The sequence below is a fragment of the Python bivittatus genome, unplaced genomic scaffold (assembly GCF_059951505.1).
Source record: "Python bivittatus isolate LINGU-HERP-01145 unplaced genomic scaffold, Pbiv_v1 ctg000220_np1212, whole genome shotgun sequence".
NCBI classification, from domain to species: domain Eukaryota; kingdom Metazoa; phylum Chordata; class Lepidosauria; order Squamata; family Pythonidae; genus Python; species Python bivittatus.
Window position 1 is genome coordinate 9,689,221 of NW_028277048.1, and position 24,551 is coordinate 9,713,771.

Genomic DNA, 24,551 nt, shown 5'->3' on the forward strand with positions numbered 1-24,551 from the left:
TTTTTGGCAGCTGTGGTACATTGCTGACTCATCCTTAATCTGTGGTCTACTAAGAGCCCCAGATCTTTCTCACAAGTATTATTGCTAAGCCAGGTGCCACCTATCTGTACCTGTGCATTTAATTTTTCCTGCCTAAGTGCAGAACATTACATTTCTCAACACTGACCAACATTTTGTTGGATAAAGCCCAATGTTCAAGTTTATCAAGATCCTTTTGGATCTTGAGCCTGTCTTCAGAAGTACTAGCAATCCCCCCCCCCCCCAGCTTTGTGTCATCCACAGATTTTACGAGCATGCCTTCTATTCCCTCATCTAAATCATTTATGAAGATGTTGAACAGTACTGGGCCCAGGACAGAACGCTGAGGTAGCTCACTGCATACTTCCCTCCATGTGGGCATAGACCCATTAAGGATCGCATATTGGCGATGGTTGTTCAGCCAACTGTGAATCCATCTGGTAGTGGGACCATCTAGCCCACATTTTTCCAGTTTATCAAAAAGTATGGTCTACTTCATGAAATGCCTTTCTAAAGTTTACTTAAGCTACTGAGACAGGTACCAGGATAAAAACTGTCCCCTTTCCCCAGCCTAAACATCCCACCTTTACTACTACGGGTAGTATACCTGAAACTGCAGGGTGCCATTTTGGAGTCATCCATGGGTAGCTTTCTCTCTGGTAGCACATGCACTCTGAAATTCATGAGGTAGGTACTAATGTATCTTTCAGCTGTCTATTGAAGATACATCTTTTCACCCAGACATTCCCTGTATGAATGCTTTCCGAAAGGTGAGGAGTGTCAAAGAAATCAAGTTGGCTGTCACAACCATGTGATCAAAGCCCCACCCTTTTTTCCATGCATCAATGCATGTAAAAAGAGGCTGTGTGGTCGCAATCATCATCTTGACTATTCTGACCACCCCGCCATCAATGCTTGGTTCAGGTTTCTTTTCCTTCTTCCCTCCCTCTTTTAAATGAACATACAATTTTTTATAATGTTTTAACATTTTGCCTATGTTACTATGTTTTAAATATTCTGTTTTAAACTGCTTTGAGATTTGCAGTGATGTGAAGTGGTATATTGATAACCAGTATTGCTACTTCCTGAATTCGTACGCAGCACAGCCTTGCTGGCTAGGAATTTGGGAATTACAGACCTAACACATGAAGACTGCGTTAGCTTATATCCCTGAAATCCTCTACATTGCTCACAGTAGGGAGGGAAAGGATCCTAGAAGGCAAATAAATCTACAAAGTACCTGCTGTCAACAGAAAATGTGAAAACCACTAGTTTATTCCTAAAAATAATTTGGAGAAAAGGGGGAATTCTCAGAAATTAGTGGTTTGCATACCTAAGAGTTAAAGACAGAGTCTTCCTTGCATTGACCTTGACTCCTGGTGACTAATACTATATGCCCTTGTAGTTTTTTGGCTAACAATACAGAAGTGGTTTGCTGATATGATAGGAGATCAGTCTCAGGCTGAAAAGAGCAAAGTTTCACAGGCTGGCCGGGTTCACACAAACACAAAATCTCAGCCCATGTTAACCAACTACAATCGTCCATATTTGCATAACTTATCTAATGACCACGCTTTGAGTTCACACAATGACCTAGGTCAAACAATGGACTAAGATAGCAGAAGATATACTGCACCACAAACCCCCAACTCCATTTTAGTCTAGATTAAAATGTGGTGGGTGTGACCCAGCCATTGAACCACAGACAAGGAAGAAATGGTTTATGGCTCTCTTGAGCTTCCATAATCTCAAATTCCATCATGTCTGGCCCATCAGCATGTCTGTCTGTACCCTCTCCTCCCCTCCTCTGTTGGCAGCAATCCAGAGCACAGCTACTCCAGAATCACAGGCTCATCGTTCCAATGAGGACTTGGCCTAGGACTCAGATGTGGGACACTTTTCATTGCGTTTGCAGACTGCAAAAATAGGAGCCTGTCTCTGATCCCATGCAGAGTGCTTTTCCCTGCATATGGAACAACTGCAAGCAGCTTTCACATGTCTGAGATCATGGGGTGTTTTTCCAGGGAAGTAGCAGCTTGGCTGACCCCCACCTTCAGCCTCAGGCATTGCCCAGCTCCTCTTACCAGCTTCGCGGGAGATCTGCACAAAGGCATCGACCCCACTCTCGCCATAGTTGCCCTCGGAGGCCAGGGTGGAGACATAATTCCAGCCTAGTGCTTTAACGATGTCTACCATGGCTTGAGCTTGATAAGAGTCAGGAGGCACCACGCGGGAGAAATAATCATAGCGGTTATTGTCACTGAGCTCCGGCGCCGTGGACGCATAGCTTATCTGGGGGATCTGTAGAAGTGGAAGAAAATCATGGGTTAGAAGTGTTCCATTGTCCTCAGCCTCCACCCTTGCTATGCCAGAGAGCCTCCTCTCTAGTCCTCCTTTATCCATTTAGTCCTTCTGCAGGACCTACTTCTTTTGTAAATATCTTTTGTAAAGATATTTCTGTACCATCCAAGGCTCACCAAGCTCACATCTTGTCCTCCTCCCTGTTTTTATTTTAATCCATTGTGTTTTATTGAATCCTCCCAGTACTGACACAGTAGCAAGGCTAAATGGTAGCTTTTTTGTTACGAAGCAAAAATGCTCTTAGGAGATGGGGAGTAATGACCCGAGTGAGGCTTAAGCTTCTTTGTAGACTGATTTATGGCATTTATGCGGCCTCCCATTAACAATCACGAACATAAAGTAATAATTGCCATAACTGTGTGACAAAATTTGCCCCATGCAAATATCTTAAACCCATTTTCACAATATCTTAACAGATAAGCAGCAGTGGATGAAAAACTGAAATTACAATATTTTAAAGGTCTGGAAATATTAAAAGGTACGATCATTTTTTTTTAAAAAAAATTCTGGGCTATAAGCACCGCATCCAACATATCCCCACAAGGAAATAATTCCACAATGTACATGTCACCATAAAAAGTCCCCTTCCCTGGTAACCACTCCCTTACTTCATTTGGTGGGGACACTCAGAGTCAGCTTCAGTGCCAGCTGAAGGTGTTTTGCTGCTTCAGGCGAAGAACAAGATGGCATTCCTCCTGTCTCATGTGCTAAAGCCAACGGGCTTTAACAGAATCTTTAATAGTAACTCTATTCAGGCAACATGTTGCTTGTAGAGTGGACCACCCAGACCATAGTGAGCAGCTCCTACCCTTCCATCAGTGGAGAGCTGGTCTCCATGGGTTCAATGTGACGGTCTCCAGTGAGGACATTTCTCGGACATGAAGCCTTCATCAAGGTTTTATCTCTTTTGGAAGCCTTTGTGTATACACAAATCTTCCTTGCTGCAAACAGTGGAGCTCAAACCAAACCACATTATGGTTTAGGATTCTATAAGTTGGGCCATTGTTAGGTTCCTAGGATTTTCTTGTGCTCATGAACACCTTTTTAAATGCACCATGAATAATTAGAGTGCAAATATATGTGTGAAAGGCAGATGACATGCATAATTAAAAAAAAAAGTTGGTCTCAAATATTTGCTAACCATTAGAAGTCATTTTTTTTAATGAACTTCTTAATTATAAAATCATAGCAGTTCTAGGGTGGAAGGGCTCACTGAGATGACTGAGTCTAACTCTTTGCTCCCTGCAGGAATCCAAATTAAAGCACCCAGACAGATGGCCATTTAGCTTGTGCTTGAACTCATCCAATGAAGGGGAACCCAACATCTCTTTAGGTAGCTAGTTCTACTGCTGAACTATTCTTAGGAAGTTTTGTTTCCCCAGAATTCCAATGGAATCTGCCTTCCTGTAACATCTATTATTCCATGTTCTGCACTCTGGAACAAAAGAGAACAGATCTTCTATGTCAGTGTTTGTGTAGACTATGTAGACCCAGCATTTTCATATCCCCCATGTGTCTTCTGTTCTCAAGGCCCAGCTTACCCAGCTCTTTCAATCTTTACTGATAAAGGTGCTGTTTTTTCTACAGATTTCTTCCCCTGTACTTTGAATTCTATACTTCATTTTTTCTGTATAACCACAGTTGAGTGTCCTGCTGTATCATCCCAAACTGGCATTGGCTTTCCAAATGCACCCTTTGAGGAGGCATGTCTCTAATATCATCTCTTGAGACAAGAAGCCAAGATGTTCCCTAGGAAGGTATAGCTACTATCACCCCTTTGCTGTTCAACCTCCTTCTCTAGATGATGTCATGTGAAAGGCTTGTCCTCTACTTACAGCAAAGAGGCGAAGAACGTTGGCCACCATGATAGAGACGGAGCTGGCAGAGGCCCCAATGACAGCCACCACACGCTCTGGTTTGGCAATGATGGGTGGCTCACCATTGGAGCAGCGCACATCAGAAGTATCCTTCTGAATCAGTGCCTGGACAAAAGTCAACGATTGCTCCAAGGCATAGGTGTCACGAGAGCAGGTATCTAGAATACGGGCCCCCAGTGTTATGTTGGGAAGCAGATCGGGGTCGTTGTTGATCTGATCCAGAGCGTAAAGCATGGCCTCCATCCGGTGGATGCCCTTTTCCTTCTTCAGTTCCCCACAAGGCACTCCAGCCGGGCCACGGGAATGCACAGGGAACAGCCCTCCAAGAGTGATGTCTCCTTCTATCTTGATTGAATGTGGATGGGTGGCCGCTTGGCTATATACCCAACCTGGGCCAGATCCTAAGGCCCACAGTGACCAGAAGCAGAATAGTGGGAAGTTGGCAGGCTCCATGGTGGCTTGCTGTCTTTTTGTGATCTTGGGATGACTACTGCCTAGAAAAAGAAGGCAAACATAGAATAGAGTTGGGTCCAACCTCATGGAGCACTTTTTCCTTTTGCTTCCCCTGAGGACTTTTGCCCAATCTTGTAGGCCTGACTTCACAGGAAGGGAGGTAGGTAGGTAGGTAGGAGTTCTAGTAGAATTTGGTCATGATAGAATTCTTCCCTTGCTCAGCTCTAACCCCTGGTCTCCTAGGATTTCTTTGCCAAAAATAGGTTTTCATTTCCTGAGCTGGAAAAAAGATAATTCCCTTGTGCTGGAGTTCTCACTATAAGACAAGCTTCCCTAAGGGTGGAGGGTGGCAATTGTGAGGGGAGCCATACAATCCAGTTCAGAACTTCTTGCTACCAAAGACGGAGCTGCTGATCAGATTCTCCTGGCATCGGGGCAATGATAAATCCCACAAGCATTTTCCCTAAGAGTAAAACTGCCACAATAAATCTAAAACTCGCTTTCCTTCTAGACACCAAAACCCTGCTTGCAGCTTCTGCACTCGGCTCATAGTACCTCTAACCTGGCTTTGTTCACCTGCTGTGGTTGGTTTCTTTACCTTTCAAGGAGGGGTGGGCAATGTTTTGGTGACACAAAGTCCACTGCTGGGCAAGACCTTACATATCACAACGGGGTCAGGTTTTTCTATTTGCCCTAGGTTTACTGGGCAGTTCTGTTTTTAGTGGAAAATATACTACAAATGTCGATAGGTTTAAAAAAAAAAAGCTTCTTTATTTAAAATAAACGAAAACATTCTTAAAGTAAATAAGTACATTCATTGGTTTACCAGGGTGCTTTTCAGCGTTTGCAATGAAGTAGGAGGTTTTTAACATTTGCGGAGTCTAACCTGTTCAAACTTTATTAAACTGCAAGCATCAACAAACATGTTGTGCTACGTGTTTCCCCCCTTAATTATTTGCTCCCATTGGTCTGAGGGGGTATGGTGGTAATGGGATGACACTACTACAGGAAGCCTTTTTCCCCCTGCAGCTTCACTTTGCCAAGTCACAGGACTCAGCAATTCTGGCTGAGATATGAGGGAAGTTGCATTCGGATACATGGATGGCACCAGCTTGAAGAATGCTGGCCTGTGGGATTCTCTATCATAGCCAGTCAGGGATTCTCAGACTGTAGGATGTGATGGGGTGTTTTGTGTGTGTGTGTGTGTGTGTGTGAGGAAGAGAATTATTTCCACATGATTAGGCTTGCATAGGCACAGTCAACACTCATTTTTGGCTTTCGGTCCCCACATGCTTTACAGGTCAACATTTAATTATTAAATTATTAAGCATATTTATTTCTTGCCCAATCACATCCTCGGTTTTATTCACAGGTGGGTCTACAATCCCCTTAATCATTTTGGGGGGTCATCATGGTGTAACGTTTGAGGCTCCCTGCCTTAAACTCCTCATCTCATCTCCACAGCTTACTTCCTGGAGTAAAGCCAAAGCTTAAAGGGAGAGGGAAGATGAAGACCCGGAGAATGAAAAGGATAAGCAGCCATTTTTAAAAGCTTTTGCTAGGTCCTGACTTGAGGCACGCAAGGGCGTTCTCTCAGCATAGTCCGGGCAGACGTATCCAGCCCCAGAGGAGGAGAACAGCCAACTTCATCCAGATAGGAAACAAAGATACAGCAGCAGTTGAGAAGAAGGGAGACCACTGAGTGGGGCTCTGCACTGCGGTTCCTAGCTGGCCTAGAAAAGTCTTCCCTTATCGGCCCGTCTGTCCAGCTACTTTCCTATCCAGCCCATCTCTTTTTTCTCTCTTTCTGCTGATCTGATCCGATCTTTTCTTGGACTCAGTTTGCCTAACAACCTAAGTTAAAATAGCAGCCTAACCATTTTAGTAACAGCTGCAAAGCAACCATCGCATAGGGGAGGGAGGAAATGAAAATATAGAAACCATCAAAAATAGTGTAAGCGCAGCAATCAAAACTGGCAACCGCCAGCGGCCCTCAACCATCTTCAAAAGGAAGCGTTGGTACTTTGCACAAGGCTGTTTGAGAAGGTTCTCTCTTTCTTCTTTCTTTTTCCCTCCCTTTCAGCTCTTTCTGTTCCTGACTGTCCACCTGTATACATTTCATTTCGTTTCGTTTCGTTTCGTTTCATTTGTTCTATGCATACATTTACTTTAGGCATATTTGCACATTTGAAATCTACATTGTCAACTGGCATGAAGGGAGATTTCCATTATAACCTCAAGAATCATCCAATTCAAAAAATAAACATGTTTTTTGCAGTCATACAATTAACCTCATTAGTACTGACTCCATGGACTAAGGACTCACCTGTCAAGATGTCTGCACTGTGATAAGGACTTTTTTTTCCTCTCTTTCTCTAAGATCCCTTCAGTCTTATGATATGTATAATGTTGGGTTGATATATCAACCATCATGGGGGAAATTGTGTAGCGAGCACAACCTATCAAATGTGTGAAGGAATTTTGCCTTCTCCTTATACGTTCTTCTGAGCAGCCCCACGGACACCAGGGAATAAGAATGGTTGCTTGTCTGTGTCAGGTATGTGTCAAATTGGGGAGTCTGGGCCCAGGTGTTTTGAACACAAGCATCAGTTGAGAAAGAGAGACGATTTCAGAGATATGGTCTGGTACCCTCCAGATGGTTGTTAGGATAGACATTCCAATGCAGCTGGGGGACTTCAGGTTGGGGGAGGCTGCGATATCTGAATGCTGACTTGTTTTCTGGAAATGAGGGTGTTTAAGCATTGAGGGATAGTGGGGAGAAGATACTTGGGCTGATCATGCAGGAATATGTGTGAGGGAATGACAGATGAAGCCTTTTCCCCCTATTCTGATTGAGCCCATTCTATTTGTGTGGCTTTGTGGTGGGGCAAGGTGGCATTTTACTAAGCCACTTTCAGGGAGCAACAAGATACTGGTTTTCAAGAAAGCATTTCTTATATGAGAAGGCAGGGATGGGAGAAATTAATTTGGTTTGCATCTGAATGGTAATTTACCAAACATATTTTTAAAACAAGATACCAATATAACTCAAAATTTGGAGATGTGTGAATTTCAGAGGACAGATATTCAACACGAAATGCACAGCGTGATGAAAATCCTGCACCCAAAAGCATTCTGAATAAGGGAAATTGCTAGCAGAACTACCTAAATTGTTCTAGATCACAGACAAGAAGAAATATACATCTCAGTGCAAACTTCAAAGAAAATTTCTGAGAGAAAACAAAACGAATGGATGCACCTATCTGTGTGAAGTCCCTCTGAACAAAGCCAGGTTCTTCGGAGCAGAACTAAATAGTGAAACGAAATAAGCCCAAAGTGTGGAGGCGCAAGGAGGGGAGAAAATGTCTTGCCTCATCAGGGATTTGTGCTATAAAATCACATTCGGTTTATGGCACCAGGTTCACAAGATCTCCCTCAGAAAGCGCTATTCCTCCACAGACACCCTTATTTCTGGAGCATTCAAAAGATGTGACTTTGGAAAATGCAGGGCTTCTCTCAGTAGCAGCACATTTCCTGCCCAAGGAATATTATGAGGATTTCAGTTTTATAAATGCACGCGTTGCATATTTTTCTCACGTCTCACTCCTTCTAAACTCCTTCTACATCCTATTGCTGTGCAACTATTTTTATTTTATTTCTGTGGAGCCTGCCTTGGGAGAATTCATTGAGCCCATGGGTGTGTGTGTGTGACCTCTTGCGTATGTGGTTTCGGTGATGAACCGCAAAATGGTTTCCTATACCGTATCTCTCTCTCAAAGCAAAAACCCAACTCATTGTCTTTAGTGGAAGTCCATTCTTCTGTCTACTGCTGCAGATGGAATAACTTTACACTACTGGTAGTGCAAAGTTATGTAAGGACATTGTGCAAAGAGTTAGGATGCAGGACACTTTGGGCACATCCTACACTGTCATTTTGACTCCCAAATCTTTCAAAAGCCATTGGGAAAAAGGCTCGCAATCATCTTCCCTGCCACCAACCTCTAAGAGATAAGAATGTGCTGGAGTGACCACTTTTCCTCAGGTAAAAACTGGGACACATGAAGTTGTATCAATCTATATTTTCATTCATGTGAACCTGTAACCTCAAGTACATTCACAGGTGCAATCAGGGCCACATTGCCTGGGGTGCCATAATCTGGACGGTCTACTCTAGATGGCAGCAAAGAGTCGAATGGCATCTCTTTGCTGCCCCCTCATGGCCACCTGCAGTTTCACAGCCGAGTTACAAGAAGCCCAGGTGGAATGAACTGAGATAGGGAGTTTGCTTCCTGTGATGTGATTGGGGTGAACCTGCAGCTGCTCTTCTGACTCAAACCTGCTGCTGCTTGTGCTGTGGCTATCTAGAAATGATGTTTTTTTTTCTGGTTTTGTGGATGTCCCTAATGCCCCAAACATCTGGTCATCCTAATCATATTGTCCCAGCGCAAACTGCTGCAGGTGCCGCAGCAAAGCTCACCCTCCCCTTCAAATAAAAGAGAAAGAAAGAAAAGAACATTTAAAAACCCAAGCATTTTGCAAGGCTGATCTTCTGCAAGCAGAAGGGGGAAACCGTCAGAATTTTTCCAATCCGCTTCAGCTCGCTCCACCTTGCCGGTGGGGCAGAGGGGTGGAGATGCAAAGCTGCCAAACAAGCATTCTCCTTTTGGGACCTGCTAGGAGCAGGAAAGTTAAGGATCCAGGGAAGAGGAGAGGTGAGGCTAGAGGTCATCAATGGGAAAATAACTCTTTCACAACTCCATAGAGGTCTAGTGGTCCCATTTGAAAATGGGCTTCGTCGTGGTTACTTTTGCACCATAGAAAGCTGGAACTAAATAAGCTCAGCTGCCAATGAGTCCCCCATTGGGGGGAGATGGGTGGGGGAGAAATTTGATTAAATAAATAAATAAATAAATAAATAGAGTCCATAGTATGAGACCAGATGTTTGGGGCATTAGGGACATCCACAAAACCAGAAAAAAACAATCATTTCTAGATAGCCACAGCACAAGCAGCAGCAGGTTTGAGTCAGAAGAGCAGGTCCAGGTTCAGAGGTACAGAGCAGCCCAAATATCTTGCATGGGAGAGTCCTTGGATGCTTTACACTGAAAGTCTGGTATGGTACCCCTTTCTGCTAGATGCACAATTCTGCAGACAATAGTCTCCAAGGTCCTCCTGAAACAGTTGCCCCCTTGTATATCCTCCTGCTGGGTTTCACCTGGGTTCATGCACAGACCCTGAGAGTAGTTCATGCCCCTCAGAGTCAGCCTGGTTAACCTCCTGCCCTCCTAGCCATACAGCCTAGGCTCCAAAATCCATCTGTTTCATTTGAATTGATGGCAAGGAGGTCTTGCCATAAAATGCATAGTTCCATAAAGAACTCTTCCTTTGATGGGAACAAACACTTCAGAAGCAGCGTAGCTCACAAGAGATGGAGGGGAAGAAAGAAACAAATCCGTACAAGGAATTGAGATACGCATACATTGTGCACCCAGCTATACATAAAGACACATTATATAATGCCTCAACACAGTATTGAAACACGACACTTTGTAAAATAGCAAAAGAGAACCACAAGATGTGGTGCTAGCTGCCACTTTGGTTGGGTTAAAAAAAGGGTTGGACCAATTCATGAAAGTCAGGGGGATCAATGGCTATTAGTTTTTTATTAACCTTATTAAATAATAATTAAATACATTAGTTTATTATTAGTGTATGGCACTGTGAAAGCCATTGCTGGGAAATGAATGGGCTTCCTTGTTCAGTTGGTTGGCCACAGTGAGAACTGATGCTGGACTAGCTGGGCCAGGGGTTCAATCCAGCAAGGGACTGCTTATGTGCTTACAGTATGTTCTTATAAAATTCCAATGCATCAAATATATTTCACTAAACACTTTCTTCAGGAGCACAGAAATACAGTTTTCCTAGTGAAGAAACTCAGATTTTCTATTTGGTTTTTCTACTATGGCAAAATCTTCCTTCCTTGGAACCAGTCCCTTATTGTCAGCTGGTTAAAGATGGCCATTCTACTGTACGCTTAACTACACATCTACATTTTATAACTGGTGACGTTCCTCTTAAACAACAGAGCAGTGCAGTTTTCGCTAGCTATTTTGATCTGGACCACATATACTATTGTTAGTTCTCTTTATAAGGTTTCATTATTTTTAGTTGTCAAGCCTATCTTACAGCATATTACAATATTTATTATATATATATATATATATCATACTTGAACTCACTCTTGTTGTTTAATTTTTTTATTACTATTCATAATCCTCTGACATGGATTATAACTACAACCAGCCAAATTACTCCAGAATGATTAAACTCAGTTTGGGATAATTTGGCCTTCCGGAATCATAAAATTTCCCCTTTGCTACCTGTGGAAAACATCAGATGGAGGAAGGCTGTGCTAGAGGAAGCCCATGGTTTAAAAAACATTCCTGGTCTTCAGGTTAAATACTTGGGGACACACAACAGCTGACGTCTCCCTTCTGTGTCGTCCTGCTTTCTATGGCCGCCTCTTAAATGGTTCAGCCTCCTTTCCGGCCACTGGCCCTCCCTACTGAGGATTCTCCAGGGATCCAGCTGGGTTGATCCTATAGCCGGAGCCTTTGAAGGGCAAGGCTGGTGCTTTGGCATCCTGGACATGCTGGGACTCCATCTGGCCCTCCTCTGTCTGGAGCTTCCCCTGCTGATGGCTGGAGTAACTGTCCTGCCCATTTTCAGATAACAGAATAAAAAGAAAGGGATTCAAGTATCCTCAAAGGAGGAATGTTACAGAGATATCAAGGAATCCAAAGCTAGAGGGGAAGATTTTTTCCCCTTGCTTCTAGAGCCTTTGGCAACAGTCCGGGACTGAGGCAATGGAAACAGGGGCCAGTGTTCAGACAGCTATACCACAGCATCCAACAGGAGGGATTATGTTGCTGTTCGTCTCAAACAGCACGATGCTTTGCGCTGGCTTGGATTCTCAGGATCTGCCTACATCTTTCCATGATTACCTCTAAAGCTAGCTAAGGATTAGATGTTTCGTTTTGCTTGTCCTTTCTTTAAAAAAGAAAGATTGGATTTTATACCCAAAAAATGTAGATGAGGTTTAAAGCAAATATCAAGCATAGTGTTTTCTATTGCTATCTCCTGTCAATCAATCAACTCGATTATGGCCTCAGATCAGTATCAAAGATTAATTCCTTTGCGTCAAATGATAAATAAGACAAGAGATAGACGAGTTCCATGAAATCACAAAAAATCCATGTAAAGTACATTAATATGCAATCTTAAAAGGGATTTCTCCCTTCCTTCACTTCCTGCTGCTCCATGCAACAGTGCTGTATCTGCCAGACTGCCAGACAGAATTTTGCAACTTGCCTCGTGATTTGGTTGGCAAGTCAATAGCTTACATACAAATTATCCAGGACGCCTGGATATTTTTATCTTAAGGGGGCTCTCATGGTGGATGTGCCTACAGAAAGAGCATAGCAATACTGCAAATGGCAGCATCTAGCTAACCTTGACCAATCCCCCAAAAGCTAAGCAAGGTCATTCCATGAATCGGAGACCACAGGGAGATCCCAGGGCTGTAGGCTAGATTGGGAAGTTGGAAGGACATCTTGGAAGAAGGGGATGACAGATGGCGTTAATATTGTTGCACCAAAAGTTCTCAATTCAAAGGACTCTTCATGGTGCAGCTGAGTGAAAACACACAACTCCTGGGTTATAGAGGGGGTGGAAGGTACTGGTCAAAGTAGAAGAGAGGGAGGGTTGGGTCAGAAGGAATGACTTCAGCTGGTTGGGAATGAGGAGGGTGAGTGAAAAAGACAGTAGCGGGGAGAGGAGTTGGGGGAGGAGGGTCAAGGGTCAAGAATACAGTGCTGTGATTTTTGATGAGGTGAAAGTAATTTATTTTCCTCTGGGATCCTGGCTGGTGAAGGCCGAAAGTGGGGTATCAAAGTCAAGACTTCTGGGTGCATTCAGCAGTTCTGAAGGGAGTGTATCTGATAGGAGCAGGCTGGGAGGGCAGGGGTAGATGTCAAGGAGAGGATCCCTCTTCCTTCTAAGGAGGATTAAGAGGAGAAACAGCTGGTTATGCCGGCAGGGTGGGTATGGATGGACACTGACTTTTCATTAACTGGCTCTTTTTTGGCTTGTAAGAAGCTGCTTTATATGGAGCCAGACCATGGGTCCTAACTCTCTTCACCAGCCTTTCCCAGCCTGGCATCCACCAGATTTGTTGAGTTAGTAGTGCTATACAACATGATGACGTATGGTTAACTTAGCCCCAATTAACTCAATTAACTCAATTTTGTTGGGGTGCATGGCATATAGAATCCTACATTAACCAGGTGAGTTGAGTCCACACAACATGCAAAGCTAAAATGTGGTTGGCAAGTTTTCTAATTCAGCATATCACGGACGGATGCACGCAAATTCGTTGACCTGGGAATGGCACATTCTCGAAAACTCCAGAATTCCATTTCCCTCTGGACCATGTTGAGTTTCCTCCTAGACTACGCCATTTGGGAGATTCAGCTGTTTGCAAAGGCAAATCCTGCAAACTGGAAGTGGTTCAATGATTTTCTGGGTGTGCCAGTTCTGAAATAGATTTGTTTCCTTTAGAGCATCATGCCTGGAGCACCTCAGTCTGCTTCTAGTTAGGAGGATTTACTTCTGGAAACCACTGAACTCCCCCCAGAATGGCATACTCCAGAGGGAAACGGAACGGTCTGGACTTTTCTGAAATGTTCTGTTCCTAAGCAATTAATTTGCACATCTCTAGTGTTTTGCAAACACAATCTGCAGCCTGCGTGGGTCTTGGAGTTATAATCCCAACACATATGGCAAGAACCAAGTCAGGAGGGCTGGTCTAGGTTGACTGACGGAAAGGTTTTGTTTTGTTTTATTTTGTTTTCTTAGAGGAAGGACATTACCTGGGAAGCCTTCTTCATGCAGGCCATTGAGCCTAGTGCTTCCTGTTCTGATGGTCTGCTGGCCCAGAATTTTGTCCTGTTGATTCAGAGTTGAAGTGGGGATATGTTTTTTCCCCCCTTTTCTGGCATGTTGAATCTTTCCTTTGCAGAATTTCTTTGGATCCCTGACTCCTCAGAGTTGTTGAATGGGCTGATTACTAGAAGAGGACTGAAGTTGTAAAAGTCTAGCTGGCAGGATAAGGTTGAATCCAGATGATGATGGAATGGAGTGAGGATAAAAATATTAAAACTATGCAGAAAATACACCACCAGTTTGCTCAAGGATGAGCAACATAGTGCCTCTGGGCATCAATATGCCCAGGTCATTTTCCTTGGCGCTTCCTGCTATCATCCTCATCATCCTCATCCTACAAAACCTCACCCTTATTTACAATGGCATAAATACCCCTGGGCTCCATATAAGTTTTGTTAGAGAATAAAACTAATAAGTTAATATAATCAAGTGGCTTGTTTAGAAGGGTGCCACTTGTCTCCTCCCCAAAGAGTCAAAGCTGGGGTGGAACGGTGCATCCTGTGGTGCTAGAGAGGGGTGGGGGGTGGGGGCAAGCACACTAACTTGCATTCTGGACTACGGGTGTTTTAGGATTGCCCCACTGGAACTATTTTCTGACAGCACCCATGAGATGCTTATAAAATTCCTGATGTGCCCACCAGGTCCCCCCAGTTGCTATCCCTGTTGTGACTCCTCAACCTTGAGATGTTACCTAGAGATCCTCAGAAGGAGGCTGAAAGACAGATCAAACCTTGAGAACTACCTGGATCGCTGTAAAAGGTCATTTTTACTGTTATATTTCAAGGAACATTTGCAGACGATATTAATGTTGTATGATGAACATCAAAGATCATAGGCTGAGATCTTGTTAACCTATTTTGTTATTTAACCTTAATCAAAACGGCCTCAATCTCAGTGGACACAAACATTACTGTGTGGTCAACACAGAAATAACCATCTTCCTATGGACATGGAGCTCAGCTCTTGATTTCTTGCGATCACGCAAGATTTTTCTCTAAACAGGTGGCCCTTTTCAAGCTGACTGGCTCACTCTGCCTCTCCAGCTTGGTCCAGATGTTTGGCAAAGCTAATGTTCCTTCACTGGGACCAACCTGTCTGTTTGGAACCCACAGTCGGTCTGCCCGGTTCCTTTATAAAAAGGGTTCTTTCCCCTTCAGCTTGCCCATCTGCAAAATGGGTGAAACGATTCACCTCTGCTTTCCCCACTGGGCTATAAAACAAGTTCAGGCAGATAAAGACCAATTTGCAGGGGGAGGGGCGGCGGGGGTTGCAGCTGGCGGTCCCTGTGGACAGCCGGCATTCATTCCAGATGGTTTGATCCAGGTCTTGGGGAGACCCAGACAAGGGCATCGCTTCTCATAGGAACATATTGGGGTGTGCAAGAGCAGGCCAGGAGGGCCGGCGGAGCGGGAGGCTCCTCGTGGGACAGACCGGGCTGCCTCCGCCTCGTCCCATCCCAGCGATACCACTGCAGGATCCGGGAAGGATCCGCGTCCGCGGTTCCCTATCACACCGCCGCCCCACAGCCCAGCTTCCCCGCCGGTGTTCCTTGTTAGGGGAGCCTTATTCAGGGGCTGGGCTGGGCTGGGCTGGGGGGTGGGGGGGGGCAGGCGTGTCCACCTTTGCGGGCTCTGCTGTCGCCGCTCAGACTTAGCCCGGATGACACAAAGCCAAATAACGGGGGATGCCCCTGAGCGGCCGGTAGAAAACGCCTTTCTTCTTCTCCCGGGGGTTCTGCTCCAGGCGCGTCGGGATGGGGGGCCTTCCGATCCGCTCAGAAGCCGAGTTGCAAGCCCGGCATCTCCTCCTCCTCAACTTGCCTCCTTCCTTGGCTTTCCTTTAGTAAGTCCGCGGGGAAAGCCCTCTGCAGATGCTCGGAGGCACTCTCTTCCCCTTGCCGGGAATAACCGCCCCGCCCCCTCTTCTTCCCCCTCTTACCTGATGCCGGGGAGTCTCGCTGCTGCCGAAGGCTCCCCTGGGGACCCCTGGGACTCGGCGGTCTCTCCGCCCCGCATCTCCACCTGCTCCGGGAGAGGAAGGGACCGGGAGGGCGGTTCGGCGGGCGCCCGAGGGAATTAGCGATGGCAGCGAAGCGACGGGCAAGGAAATCCGCTCGGAAAATCCTCGCGCTTTAATGCACCCGGCTTTGGAGAGGATTGGAGTGCAAATCGGAGGGGGAGGGAGGATAGAGACCCCCCCCCCCCGCTATGCATTAAGGACGAGGAGGGAGGGAGGAAGGGAGCGAGAGCGCCAGAGAAATGCTGCTCTTTTTCTTACACTCCAGCCTTTCTGAGTTCCCACCTCTCCCTCGCCATCCTCCCCCCTCCCTAATTGCTGTCTCTCTTCTTCAGCATCATCTCCCCCACTTTTCCTTCCTTTGGTTGCCCCAAAGATTCTCTGGTAGGAAAATAGGTGCATGCATGCCAACACAAGTGCGTGCACGCGTGCACACACACACAAATGCACCTTCCCCAAGACCCCTGGGATTTGCCCGGATTTTCGCCAAGCAACCCAGAGTGCATTCTGCAAGAGCAGGGTAATCTAACACCCTTGAAGTCACCATTTAACTTGCTAAAAGGCCATTAAAGGTCATGTAAGAGATGCAACAGTTCAGCAGCACTTATTTCTGCTGTGTCCCCCCCCCCCCCCCCCCAATGATGCAGCCTTCAAGAGATTCCATGGAAATCTTAGTAGCAGGTTGTTTGGAAGTTCAAGGGGGGCAGCACGCCAAGCCACAGTTCACATTGGCCGGCTGCTTGCACAGGGATGCAGAGCCCCTCAAAGGTCTCCTGAGAAGCCTTGGGGGCAGCCCAAGCAAAATCAAGGATAGGGTGACCAACAGCTAGTAGTTATAAGGGCTATGGGCTTCCTCTGGCTTCAGAAGTCAGGCCTTTCTATGCCTGCTGGAGAACTGGCAGGAACTGGTACTTGTTCCAAGGGTCCTTCTAAATGTTCCCACCAATTGTCCCATCAGATATGTGAAATACAAGGGTGGGAATTATATGAACTGCTCTGAATTAGTTTCATTCTATACTGATTACATTCAGTCATTTTTTCATTTTTGTCCTGGCCCTGCCCACTTCTTCGTCCTGCCCCACTCTGTTTTTGAAGAGTGGCTCCTAGGATGTTACTCAAAGGTCAAGTAGGGCCTTTGCCTCCCTTCCCCCCAGTTGGCAGGGGAGGGTGCCTTATTCTGCACCTTCCCCTGCTGACTGGAGAAGTCAAGGACCCTTGGACAAGTGCCAGTTCCTTCCAGTTCTCCAGTGGGTATGGAAAGGCCTGACTTCTGAAGCCGGAGGTAGCCCATAGCCCTTATGACTACTAGCCGTGGTCACCCTATCCTTGAGCCTTTTGCTCAATACCCCTTCAAAGCTGCGCAAGGATGTGGCTATCAGGAGCCCGCATTTTAACTAGAAGCTGTGTGCAGAAGTGCTTTCTTTAACTGTCTGGCTTTCTTAGTGCCAGTTTCCCCCCAATTGTCACATCAGGCATAATTTTAGCTGTTACTGGCACATCCCCTCTTACTCACCTCCTTCTCAAGCTCCAGATGAGTCAAAGGCTGCAACCTTTCCTTCCGGAAGGATTCCAGCCCCCTGCGGATTGTTGAAGTTGCCTTTCTCAGTTCTGAGAAAGAATTCCGAGTCCTTTATGAAGATTTGTTAATGGACTATACCCAAAGCTGGTTTGTATAAAACATTCCAGCGAAGGAGAAGGAGATGTTCTTGAGTTGCTTCTCCAGTGAAATTCTACCATGAATGTTACCTTTTTAAGACGGCCATATGCTGGGTCATCACATGGCTGAACTGCTCCTGAGCCCCTCCATCGCTTTCTTGTTCTCTCTCTCTCCTTGAGTTATTGTCACTCAGACTCCAACTGTGTAACTGTAAAGTGAGATGATTGTTGTTTTGTTAACCCCAATAGGCCTACTTTACCCATGTGTTGTTTATTCTCCAGTTTGAAAGCCCCTTGTATAGTTCTTTGTCATGCATTTCTGTCTTTACTAACCTGTGTAATTTGGTCTTTGCACGCTTGACTGCTATGCTGTCAATTCCAGGTATGCAAAGGTTCAGATTCAAGAAGAGCTCCATAGTATGTACTTCCTGGGCTTTTACCCATCATCAGATGGCCTGGTCTTTAACCTCTTGAGAAGTCTCCTTTGATGTCTTTTCACACTTGCACTTAAATATTTTCTGGTGACATCTTCTTTCTACCCTGTCCCCACGTACCCTTCATCCATTGCAACCCCAGCCCATGAACAAGACAACCTTCAGTTATCCTTAGCTGTATTGGTGTTAAGGTATTTTCTCCATTACTCCAACCCCATCCAAGGGCACTCAAGGTGTGTAAAATCAATTAAGCTTTGTCTCCCAGTACCTTGGAGAGAAGTCAGGTGACTGCTAGGATTGGGGACAGAGGGAAGAGAGACAGGAAACAGATGAGGAATGGGACAGCAAATTTCATGCTGGCATAATTTTCTGCTGGATCAAGGAAGGGTGGAAAGCAGTTCAACACAGTCATGGGGAAAGGGTCCAAATGCACTTCGCCCACTTTGTGGTACTCAGCATTTCAGAAGCAAGAAGCTTAAAGGTGCACAACTGCCCTTAATTTACCAGTGTGCTTCTTCATGTTGTGGAGAGATTAGCACATTTAGGATCCAGACCTGCATAAAAGTAAGGGTTGTATTGCATTGGGGTCAGCCTAGGAAAAGAGCAACAGATTAAATTCTAAATGCCATTACTGTATGGTTGGGCCTTGATTAAGACGAACTAAAAATGTTACTAAACAATGAGCAAAATCTATGAAATTTTCCCTGGTTGATAGAAAGATATTACCTAATGGTGATTTTAAAAAAAATAATCAACTAACATGGATCCCTATGAGTTTGCCATAATAAGAAGAAACATTCATTCATACAAATATTTACCTACATATCTTTATATTCAACTATTCTTTCAGGAGCTCAACTTGCATGGGTCTCCCTTCTCATTTTATTCTTATGACAATCCTATGATGTAGGTTAGCTGGAGAGATACCTGACTGATCCACAGTCACCCAGCAAGCAAGCTTCAGGGCTGAGCGAGGGGGAATTTTCCTAATATAGAAATTTGAACAGCCCCTATTCTATTGGTCTTTTGCAAGGCTGTGAAGACCTGGCTCACCTCTCCAGGCACTGGGGGCATTGGGGACCTTAATTTGGAAGCTCCAGCATGGCTGCATGTGTCTAATGGCTGGTGTTGAGCTTCAGTGTGGTTTTAGTTGGCTTTAGTGTTAATGTAATTGTTTTCGTTTGCCATCCAGAGTTTCTCAGATAGGTGGGCAGCTATATAAATAGGATCAATGTGATGCGATGCGATGCAATACAATAAAAAGATAGCTTCATTGCCTTCATCTTCTGGATGTTTCCAGCCTGGAAGTCAAGAACTTTTGCTACCCAGGGCAAAGCAGCTGACTTGAACCCCAAGGTCTGATGCCTAAGAGAGATTTCTATGCCTCTCTGAGTTTGTGCAGTGTGCAATGAATAAAAGCGGGGCAGAGGTTCTGGAAGAAATGAATTGCTGCCCACTATACCATCAAGAACTGGGTTCACTCAACACCCCAAATCCTAAACCACAGTTAATCCAACACTATTGCTCAGTTCACATAATATTCTGTGCCAAACAAATGGGTACTATTTGTTATGACTTAAAAGGATAGTCGGTTTTCCACGGCATATAAGACAACGGCTAGTGGGTTCTCACAAAATGTTGTTCCACAAAGCCATGCTCAACCTCACTTTAATCTAAAATCCCTAATCTCTGCCCACGAGAGACTAAGGGGGGGGGGGGAATTCACTGGAACACAGCTTTCCAATGTTCTGTCGCTGGAGAACAGGGGTTCCGAGAAATTTTGAAAGTTTGAAACTCTGGTCTAGAGTGCGATGCCACTGAGAGGTTGTTTGCGATACGATGAGATTTTTTATCTCAGCTTCAGTAACACAGATCTGCCTGACAGGGATTGTTGTGAAGTGAGGCTAAAAGAGGTCAGGCTTGTAAAGAAGTGTGTGTGCTGAATAAATACAAGTGCAATAGGGGTGATGGCCACTTTTCTGTTAGTAAAACTGTGCTGAATTGGGCAGAGGAAGGCTGCCACATGCTAAATTGTTCTGGTGCTTCTGCCTGAAGTCCACTTAGCTAAAGACACGTGCCTTCTGTGGGCAAAGTGGCTCCTTTAGCATTGATGTATAGCCCCTTCCTAGAGCCTTCTTGGACCACTGGGCTGGATGTTTTGGTTGCCGAAGGGAATGGGCCACATCTTGGCTCCAGAGGAGACCTTTTTTTCCCCAGGTTAGTGACATGTAACATCTTCACAGCATCGCCCTGCCATCGCCGAAGTGATATAAAGCCAGTTACTTTAGCCCTACAATGGGTGGATGACTTTAGAAGACCCTATAAATCACTAGTAGGGAAATGGGCAAAGATACAGTGCAGTTAAGTCAGTCACTGGAGTTCACCTTTCAAGCAAGCGCCTTGGGATGGTCTTTGGTAACACTGTAGTGGGGCAAGAGATGCCCCTGCCAAGGCCCATCTTCAGAGCCCCAGGAGCAGTCCTCTTGGGCCCACCCCATAAAATTCACGAGGGGGCAGAACAACCAGGGCTTGTCTCTGCCGGCTGCCAACTTGTATTCTATTTGGGATTGCCAGCTGCCCTTTGGACACCGAGCAGACATCCTCAGGGGACCCGCAAAGGAAGAGAATCAATAGCTGTTCTCACTTAGAATGGGGGGGTGAAAAAAGATCAGCACCTGCTCTCCCTGCTTCCCTGCCCCTGCTCCCCTTCCCCGAATTCTGATTATTGATTTGGAGCATTTCTCTTCTCCGTGTTGTTTTCCCTCTGTTCTCCGGAAGGTTGGTGCTTACGGTGCCCAGGGCAAAGGAGCATCGATTAAGGAAAGATGCAGCCGATTGCTTCGGACCCTGTCCTTTGATTCCCTTTTCCTCTGGCTGGCAGCCTTTGCATTTTGCTCTCTGCTGTGAGATGACGAAGGTTGTCTGTTGGAGGCCAAGAGGCTGGCCTGTTTCAGGGGAGGAAAAATAGGAAAGGTGTCAGCAATTTATTAGTATGAACTGGAACAGAGCAAAACATACATGCCAAGCTAACCAGGCTAATGATTATTTGGTTCCGTCTGCAGCCAGCTTCCAAGTGATGGGCTTCCTTCTGATGCGCAGGAAAAAAATGGGACATGACATTTTTAGCAACGCTTAGTTTTTGAAAATGACAGAGGCTGGGAAAGGCTGAATCTGAAAGAAGGATGACAATATTTTAACACCAATTAAAGTTAATACTTAAAGCTAACTTTAAGCCAATGAAGGTAGGAGTTGGGGACAAGATGAATGGCATTGTCCGAGGGACGTGGCAGAAAAAAGAGACAACCTTTGTCAGATGTAAGTGTAGAAAAGCCCAAAGAAAAATCTCAGCTAATGTTTGCCAGGTTTTCATTCCAAGATTTAAAAAGTTAGAATAAGACTGCAGTGCTTCTTAGGAAATGCTAAATGTATTTCCTGCATTACAGGAAAAAATATAACAATTGTTACATCATGGATTGTAGTCAATCCTCAGCTTGGAGATCTGGATAAATCTGAACAGCATCAGACCAGCAGTGGTGATGGGCTATGTGAAGAGGCATTTCTCTCACGTGCTTCGAGGCACAGCTCCCCCACATCTATCAAGTACCACTCAGGCAGCTTTCGAACACAAGTTTGCCACTCTTTGGGAAGAGCGGTGAGTTCATCTCCTTTTGAACACAGGTTTAGCACTCTTCTGGAAGAGCACTGGACTTGCATTCAGCTTCCCCTGAAAGCAGTTTCGTGCTAAACCCATGTCCAAAAGGAGCTGCTGTTTGGCTCCCTTTGAATGCTACCACACAAAACACTTCTACAAAGCCAGAGTGAGCTTTGACTGTTGGCTAAACCTGCCAGTCTAGCTATCTGTTAAAACCTGAATCTTCCTGAGCCCCACTCCCTTCCTACATCAAGGACAGTGATCTATGGATGTTCTCTGCTGCCTAGTGATCTTTGGTGGGATGGAAACGAAGCTGTAGAAATCCACTGACTGCTTTCCTAACATGCTCTGCATGCAGTGAATAAGGACAGCATGATTGGTCAACATCAAGCCTGTGGCAGGAGAGGACTGGCAATGGCAGCATCAAATTTTATGTTCCTATAGTTTTCTGTCAACTCAAGGATTGGCACATAGGATTTTAACTCAGCCATCGAGAAAGGTCCTGTGACATTAAACCATGTCTTTGTGCCCTAGAAATAAGCATAATCAGTACCTAAAAATGCCTGCAGATCAAACAGAGAAATGGTAGATAGTTAAACAGTTGACAAACCTAGTTCACAGGGTGATTTTACAAAGTAAAACTTGCTGTAGTTAAGAACTCCCTCCTCCATCTAATTTGCTTGGGGGGAATCTTCTTCAGGATTACAACAGAAAAGGAAATGGTAAACTTCTCGCCTCATGTTCCTAGTATAAATAAGACTTCCCTGTCCAGTAGCAAACAAAAATCATATAAAGTATAGATGGGCTTAATGTCATGTGCAATTTTGCAATATAATTTAATGGGGAATATCATTGAAGGAAGGGGGGGAGTAAAGAAATAAGAGTTACAGATGACAAATTGTAAAGAATGACTTATGACTTTTGAATTGTTGGATCAACAGTTCTCAGGGAGAAAAAAAGCAGCAAAATAAATAAGATAAATAAATACATAAATAGTGTTTTTTTTAAAATCCTAGCCCAAAGTATTAGAAAATATAATTCTTTGCTATCAGATAATATTTAGCAAAATGCCCACTCTCCAACTGTTCTGCCTGTGAATATGAATGCGATGAGTGATTTCAGGCTCAAGTATGAATTAAATTCCATTTTACTATTTTCTATTTTACTATTAAAGGAATTCCGTTTTACTGCTGAAGGAAGAAGCAATGGCCTTGGCCTTGCTCTTCCTGATTCTCAGCTCTGAGCTCATTCTTCTTTTATCCACCACAAAACAACAAATAACAGGATTTCAGCTATACCAGGAATTACCGAGTTGAGGTTTCGCAGAAGATAATTTTCTTTTACAGCCATTCCTGTTCCTCCCTCAGGAACATTTTGAGAAAAATTACCCTTTCAGTTCTACTGTTTACAAATAAGGAGCAGAATTTGAGAAGACAATTTTTGCTCAGCAAAGGAAACGTGGGAAAAATGGGTGTTCAGAGGATTCTGAATGTGTACAGTAGGGCACCTCTACATGAAGATTCTGCACCAGTTTGAAAGCACTGGGGGACCTCTCTGATCCCATAGTATTGCCAGTGCTGGAGAGATGAGCTGATCTGGTTTATTTTTGACCCAGCTGCAACACGGTTGAGACTGCAACAAAGTCTTTTCTAAAACCTCTGAAATGCTGTGGCTCCTATTTCCCCAATGAAAGGAACTCACCACACCACCCCTCCTGGCTTCTGTAAGGGAAATGCTTGCTTGACAGGTCTGCAGTTCAACAGCCCAAGCAAACCAAGATTCTTTGGATTTTCCCCTTCTCTCAAGGAAAGGGATAATGGCTGCAAAGCTTCAGGATGTTCATCCCCCCGCCCCTTTCTTCTGTTCCCTTTTGCACAGGGCTGGGTGGGTGAGGGGACTTTTCTTGCAGCAGGATTTGCTACAGCTCACAGCAGAACAGTCATTTTTGTTCCTCGTTCTTAGCATTTCTGAGTCAGCAGATGCAAAGATGGTCATGGTTGGCCTTCAAACTGCTTCTGATGGTTTGGGGAGTGAAAACAAGGTCAGCAATAGAACAGTCCAAAGATACACGTCTTGGAATAGTGGATGGCCAGGGAAAATGGATGGAACTTTTTAAGGAACGGACGGGGAGAACTGGAGCAAAACATTTTTAGGTGGCTGTACCAAACCCTACAAAAGAAGAAATGCCTCCAATTTCAGGAGCATCTTTATACATCCAAGGATGCAATCTGGAGCCTCAGGCATGTGCAGCCCTCCAAATTGGAAGTACCTCCGAAGTACCTCCCTAAGTTCTCATCAAAATTGAACTTTAATAAGAAAGACAGACAAGTTGATTAACTATGACAGGAGTAATCATTTTAACTGTATTAAATTAATTTTAATGAAACAGAAATATTTGAAGTGAAGTGGGGTTCCATAGGGCTCAGCGCTCTCTCCCCTCCTACTCAGCTTCTACACAAAACTGCTGGGAGAAGTTATCCATTGGTTTGGGGTTTGATCATCATCAGTATTGTGATATCTTTTGACTCTGGGTCGGCCAGGCAAGGTTGTCAAAGTCCTGTCTCAATACCTGGAAGCTGGATGGGTCTGGATGAGGAGGAACTATTTCCAACTCAATCCTGCCAAGACTGAGTGGCTGTGGTTATTAGGGCCTAGTTATCGGAGGGACCACCTATCTCCCATGGTGTCTGCCCTGCTGATACAAGCCAACCAAGTTGGTATGCTCCATGTTCCTTTGATCAGAGTCATCTTTTGGGACCCAGGAAGCATGCCTTCTTTGTCATGATGCCTGCCTTCTGGAATGAGATCCCTCTGAGATCTGGGTGGCTCCCACACTGATGACATTCCAGAGAACCTTGAAGATCTGGCTCTTCTCCCAGGCCTTGGGCTAGGGTGGTTGGAGCCCTGGATATTGGGGGTATATGTTCTGTGTGGTCTGCTGGATTCACCACCTTATTCTTTCCCCTCTTTTCTAGTGTGGTTCTTGTTTTGTATGGTTTTATTCTTATTCTGTTGTTCTTATTTTGTTTATTGTTATGTAAGCTGCCCAGAGTCATTCTGGAATTGGGCAGCACCAAGCTG

The 24,551-nt window shown here is 44.9% G+C and overlaps 1 protein-coding gene across 1 annotated transcript in view; it reads right to left on the reverse strand.

Moving 5' to 3' along the window:
• The window catches only part of LOC103054660 (metabotropic glutamate receptor 6), a 28,469-nt gene extending 23,754 nt beyond the window's left edge, over positions 1 to 4,715 (reverse strand). Inside the window, exons 1-2 of the mRNA XM_007430817.2 lie at positions 4,215 to 4,715; positions 2,103 to 2,319 (exon numbers count right to left, since the gene is read on the reverse strand). Coding sequence (XP_007430879.1) covers positions 2,103 to 2,319; positions 4,215 to 4,709 — 712 coding nt within the window. The 5' untranslated portion in view covers positions 4,710 to 4,715. The remainder of the gene's footprint in view (positions 1 to 2,102; positions 2,320 to 4,214) is intronic.
• Positions 4,716 to 24,551: the final 19,836 nt, after the last annotated feature.